This window comes from Hipposideros armiger, unplaced genomic scaffold, assembly GCF_001890085.2.
Source record: "Hipposideros armiger isolate ML-2016 unplaced genomic scaffold, ASM189008v1 scaffold_293, whole genome shotgun sequence".
In the NCBI taxonomy this organism is placed as follows: Eukaryota; Metazoa; Chordata; class Mammalia; order Chiroptera; family Hipposideridae; genus Hipposideros; species Hipposideros armiger.
This window is the reverse complement of record NW_017731643.1, coordinates 760,086-766,085: the sequence shown is the minus strand read 5'-3', so window position 1 is coordinate 766,085 and position 6,000 is coordinate 760,086. Positions and strand designations below refer to the sequence as shown.

The 6,000-nt window shown below is 48.7% G+C and overlaps 1 protein-coding gene across 3 annotated transcripts in view; it reads left to right on the top strand.

Annotated features, from left to right (window-relative positions):
- The window catches only part of PARP1 (poly(ADP-ribose) polymerase 1), a 42,077-nt gene that overhangs the window by 15,525 nt on the left and 20,552 nt on the right, over positions 1-6,000 (top strand). For all 3 annotated transcript variants that reach the window (XR_002125820.1, XM_019659060.1, XM_019659059.1), the window contains exons 6-8: positions 1,779-1,895; positions 2,563-2,739; positions 5,454-5,601. Coding sequence is in view for 2 of the 3 variants with exons in the window: in XM_019659060.1 (XP_019514605.1) it covers positions 1,779-1,895; positions 2,563-2,739; positions 5,454-5,601 (442 nt within the window). In the remaining variant the exon portion in view is untranslated. The remainder of the gene's footprint in view (positions 1-1,778; positions 1,896-2,562; positions 2,740-5,453; positions 5,602-6,000) is intronic.

Genomic DNA, 6,000 nt, shown 5'->3' with positions numbered 1-6,000 from the left:
AAAAAAAAAAAAAAAAAAAAAAAAAAAACAAGAATTCCCAAATTGATAGCTGTTAAACAGCATGGCGTTTTTCCTAGGTGGTTTTCTTCCTTCCTCCCAAAGAAACTTCTTATTTGAAGCAGAACCCACATTAGGCTCCAGGTGCTAGACCAGCAGCCAGGCTCAGGCAGGAGCTGAGCGATCTGTCCCCAGTCACCAGCCTCACTGCGACAGCAGCTTCAGTGCTTCAGCCACACGATACATCATTGTGCTGCCTGGACCTGTAGGGTCGCTTGCCAATGTTGGAAACTGAATATAAAATTCAAGGATGCCAAAAGTTCTTAGCACAGATGAGTGCCTTGAGGAGACAGAGCTGTTTCATGTTTGTTTAATGAAGAGCTCTTATTTTTTTAAAAAAAGAAAGAATATAGGGCATATATAGTGGAAGAGGAGAAAACGCCCGTTAAGTCAGTAGAGAGAGTCATCACTGTGTTGATGACACATGCATTGAAGCAAAGTAAAGATTATTAATGAGAAAACGCTAGGTGTTTGGGGAACTGGGGGAGAACGGGCAGTCTCTTGTGGGAACATGACTTTCCATGAGCCATCTGCTTGGCTCTTAGCAAGGATTCAGTTTTTGCCAGCGGTGTAAAAATTAGAAGCAATTCCTGATCCGGCTCCAGTTGCCTGATAAGAATGACAAATTTGCTGTGGTTGCCCTTTGTGAAGAAGGTGTCTGTTACACGCCAGATCTGGCTGCGGTGGAGCTGTGGTGGGGCTTCGCATTTGCCCTTCGGTGAGTTTGGCGTTCTCTCTCCAGTATCAGAGATAATAAGAAATTCAGAAACTGAAAAGCTCCTAGTCTCCCCTCCCTTGTGCATCTGTTTCTGCTGGCTTCCTGTCCTTGGTCAGTTCTGCTTTTATCTGACCTGCCATTAAACTTTTTCCTCGTGCTCCCTGGTCTCCATAACTGGTGGCCCAGCACATGGTGTCACAGGGAGGGGATATTCCTGAGAAAGCCCTTAAGTGAAGCTGTGAAACTCGTGAATGTGTGTGATGCAGCTTGGTCATCAAATTCAGATCCTCCTCACTTGGTGCTGAGAGCAACCGCGTGGGGTACATAGGGCCGGGTTTTCATCTCGGTCTTACAGGGTGGGGTCTGAGGCTGAGCTGTGAATAACTTGCCCCCTAACTTAGAAAGGGAAGAGACTCTAATAAACTAGTGCCTTCCTTGTGAGGTGATTGTGAGAATACAAGACATTGAAAGATGGCCCACAAAGAGTAGGCACTGCGTAAAGACTACCACAGAGATTTAAAATCCCATTTCAGAAGAGCTTAGGTCTAGTCCTGTGTGATGCTGAGTAGAACACTCACTGAGGAAATCGGGGGTGTTTGGCATGATCCCAACGGGCTCTCAGCTTGGTGAAGAGCCACGCCCCGTCTCCCTCAGGTGCCAGATGTTGGGCCCATAAACCTGGCGCTTCCAGGCTCCTTTCCTCTGCCTCCTGGGGTTCGTTTCTGAGGGCTTGGTTCCAGGGACCCTGGTGCCTGGGCTGCAGCCTTCCCCACACCCCTCAGTGGTCTCCCCGCTTCCGCAGTGTTCTCTGGGAGACCGCGCTCCGGGTTCACTTTGGCATCCACAGGAGCGTGACTGGGAGCGAGCACACATCCCTGTTGAGGCCGACTTTGGAGGGTAGCTCAGCTAACACACGAGGATGTGGTTGGAGACGAAGCCTCCCTTTTTTGGGTTTGTGTCTTTGAAAAGAGCTGGTCTCTCAGCAGCTGGGTCTTGTCTGTAGGCCCAGAACGACCTGATCTGGAACATTAAGGACGAGCTAAAGAAAGCATGTTCAACGAACGACCTGAAAGAGCTGCTCATCTTCAACCAGCAGCAAGTGCCCTCTGGGGAGTCGGCGGTGAGCTGCCTTTGTGTTAAATGAGACACGTGTGAGGCGGCCCGGTCGTGCGGAGTGACGGCCCTCACAGACTGTGGGAGGCCCTCCGATTGAACACCTGCTGGTATTAATTGGGAGGAGTGACAACTCCATAGTACGTTGCATGGTCATCACCATCGTGGTCACCATTTCCTAGAGGCAGGAAGGGGCTGGCTCTCCCAGGCCCTTGCAGTCATCTTCCACAAGTTAGCCCTTGGTTTAGAATTTTGGTGAGGACTAAGATGGGCCTTATTTGCCTTGTGTTTTCATAATACGCTGGCCTGAGGAGCTCTGGCTATGCTGCCTTCTGCCCAAACTCTCATGAGACCGGCTTCCCCAGCAGGCCCTGTCCTGCCATCTCTTTGGAGCAGTGGTTGGCCCTGTTCTTGTGCAGAAACGGTGGGTGCCCTGGCTCCCCCTTTATTTCTAAATCACTGAGGGAAGGGAGAGCTGCAGGAACACATGTGAAATCAAAAGTACAAAAATCTAAGCCCCAACCGTAAACCAGCTGCTGGGGGTTGTAGAGAGTCTCAAGGCGAGCCGTCGCTTCTGTTATAGTGAGCGAAGTCCGCAGTCTCCATCCCACATCGGTAACGTCCTTTTCTGCAGCCGCGCCCTCCTCTCTGACATGTTTCTTCACTGGCCTCAGATCTTGGACCAGGTGGCTGACGGCATAGCGTTCGGAGCCCTCCTTCCCTGTGAGGAGTGCTCGGGCCAGCTGGTCTTCAGGAGCGATGCTTATTACTGTACTGGGGACGTCACTGCCTGGACCAAGTGTATGGTCAAGACACAGACCCCCAACCGGAAGGAGTGGGTGACCCCAAAGGTAAGGGGGATTCTCATCATCAGAATATAAAATTATATCATTGGCTCCATACGTTTGCAAACTGCTGAAGTGTAGAACCAACTCATTTCTAACTGGAGTTAACAGGTTTTGTCCAATTGGTGTAAAATCTCTTGCTTGCAAAGACAATGAATTATCTTTATTTCTGTTTATCTGCCTACTCTGTGCCAGACACTGTTCTAAGCATAGGTACATAATAGTGAGTAAGTGGAGAGTAATTCCTGCCTTTACAATGGAGTTTTTCTTACGGAGATTCCCTTGCCTTCGTGCTCCAGGGGAGTTGGGTCCAGAGTTCAAGTCTTTCCTATTACTGGTGTCTTTTGTAATGGAACTACATACCGAATTCTCAGGTTGCAAAAAAGACCTCAGTCGAGGGACCTCATTTGGAACTGTGCTTTTGGGGGGCTGGCAGTGCCTTTGGGGAGCTGGCTGCTGGAGGAACTCCACCTGTGCCCTCAGACTCAGCTTGAGCTGGTGCCCAGCTACCTGGGGTGGAGTCGTGGCTGCCACTCGCTAGGATTTGGGGTTTGAGCTCCATCAAGTTCTCTCTCCCTGCGCTTACTCCTGGGGGGTGAGCATTTGGAACAGTGGCACATGGTGAGCACCCAGTAATTGTTACCTGAGTCCTCGTGTCAGCGCTAACTCAGCATCTAGCACTGAACTCCATCCTTCCACTGACCCCCTGCCCTGCCGATGCGATTGCTGCCTCCTCTGCTCACCACCATAATTACTGCCCTCCCTGTCTTTTCTCCATCCTTTTCCTTGAGTGATTGTTCTCAAACAGATTTGGCCTTGTCACTTCCTCCACCCTTAAAATCTTAGTGATTTTTCCCCCCATTTCCTATAGAAACTTTGCCAGTTTTTCTGCATATGCAAATGTTACAGACCCTTTTGTGGTATTTGTTTCCTTTCTATCTTTGATTAAGAAAATAAGATAGTAGGTAATATGAACTATTTTGTCCTTTGATGTCATTTGCACAGCATCTATTTGTATTTTTAAAGGAGTATTTTAAAGGGGTATCTGCATGTTTGAGACCATTTTTTGGTCAATAGCATGCTTGCTGCCGATGCAAACTCGTGGATTTGCAGACCTCATGCAGTGACTGTTGCGCCCCAGGGGCTTGGCCCCCCAGAGTCAAGGTCAGCTCCTTAGCTCGAAACCTCCCCCATCTCACCCAAAGCCCTCCATGACCTGGCTGTGTCGGCCTTCTGTGGCCCCTCTGCCACCCATTTTCTTGTCACATACCAATCTCACCATCCCTACGCACACGCACACACACATCTCATTCTTTACACTCCCAGCAACGGGGAACTAACTACCTGGGATTCCCAGCAAACCATAATATATAAGTCAAATGTGTTTGCCTAAACAGCCCCCTGGTTTTTTGGCTCCTACCCAACTTAGGTCACTGCCTCCAAGGAGCCCTCCCAATGTTCCCAGTCTTGCATCACCTTCGCATGCCTCTGGTTTAGATCTTGGCTCCTGCACTAAAGTTTGCCTTTATGCATCTGGATTTCAGTCAAGGTTGAACTTGTTTTTCAAGGGTAGAAACAGTCATTTTTAACCTCACTGATGTGTGGCACCTATTAAGTGCTCAGCATATGTAGGCAGGGTCTGTTACCTCCTTTATCCAGTAGGAGCGTGGATATAGCAGGGGAGGGCTGTTTCGTGATTGGATGAAGACTTGGGTGCATAGGAGCAGTGGTAACCCCTGCACTTCATGTACAGCAGTCCCCCTTATCCACGGGGGATAACCCCAGTGGATGTCTGAAACCATGGCTAACACTGAACCCTGTACATATTAAGTAAAATAAGGGCTACTTAATCAAAGGCACTGTGAGACCATGACATTCTACCTGATAACCACTCAGTGACTGGTGGGCAGGTAGCATACACAGTGTAGAGACACTAACAAAGGGTTGGTTCCTGTCCCCAAGAGGGATTTCATCACGCCACTCGGAATGGCGTGCAACTTAAAACGTACGAATTGTTTAATCTTGAATTGTCCTTTTAATCTTTTTGGGTCGAGGTTGACCATGAGTAAATGAAAGCTTAGAAAGCAAAACCACAGGTGGGGGAGGAGGGTCTCTACTGTATTTGGCATTTATTGAGTAACCACTTAGAGCTCGGCCCATTGTAAATCACCTGGGATAAAGATGAACTACGCTGATGGCAGACTTTTTATTGAATACTGACTGTTTCTGGGTCCTCTGTGTCCATGTTCCCTTCTACAAAGGGAAGGGAATTGCCCTGACACCTTTTGGGTAATAACCTCTCCCCCAGTGTGTGCAGTCTTGGTGGGGCTTTTGGTCATGGAATGGGTGTGTGACCCCAGAGAGGCCTATTGAGTGTTGAGGCTAACGTCTCAAGATCTCAAGAATGAGGCCCAGAGGTGATAGTCAGGTTCCAACAGTGGCTTCCTGACCAAATGGTCAACTGATATTTTTTTTAAACAAGATATTTTTTTCTTAACGCATCCACAGTAGGAGCTGTATTATAAATGTAGAAGTGCTAGAACTAAGTATTGTATCCATAATAATACTGTATTTCACACTAGAAGCCTCACATTTTGTTATGTTATTGTAAGAAGAAAAAAGACATTGTAATTTGGTTAAGAGAGAAAATTCCTCTTTGCTCTATCAGGTGGTTATGTCAAGGGAGAACTGGTTTCTTAACTGAAACTTAAATTCTTTAGGAATTCCGAGAAATCTCTTACCTCAAGAAATTGAAGGTCAAAAAGCAGGACCGTATATTTCCCCCTGAGACCAGCGCCCCAGTGGCGGCAGCCCCGCCTTCCTCCTCAGCCTCCATGTCCGCTGCTGTGAACTCCTCCGCCCCACCAGGTAGAGCCCCAGGGCCAGCCGTGGGCGAGGGTGGGCAGGGGCCCTGTTCTTAAGGGGAGCAGGGGATCCTTCTGAGTTCTCTGCTGCTGATCCTGTGGGGGAGCCCTGGCCCGCTCCCCCCAGGAGGTTGGGGCGGCAGGAAGAGGGGCTCCAAAGAACGGCCAGGTAGACAGCCTTAACTTGGAATGGCATTCAGCGTATCCTGCTAAACTGCACTACTGCACTACAGAGCATCTGTCAGGCTACAGCTTCTTGCTTCTGTGCAGCTCTGCACCCATCAGTCATCCTGAGCCTGATGGGATGGTGCTGAGGTCTCATGTGTATAGAGACCCGCTGTATATATTGCAAGCAGAAGAAGTTACTGATCAATATTTGTGAGAAATACTCCACACTAAAAAA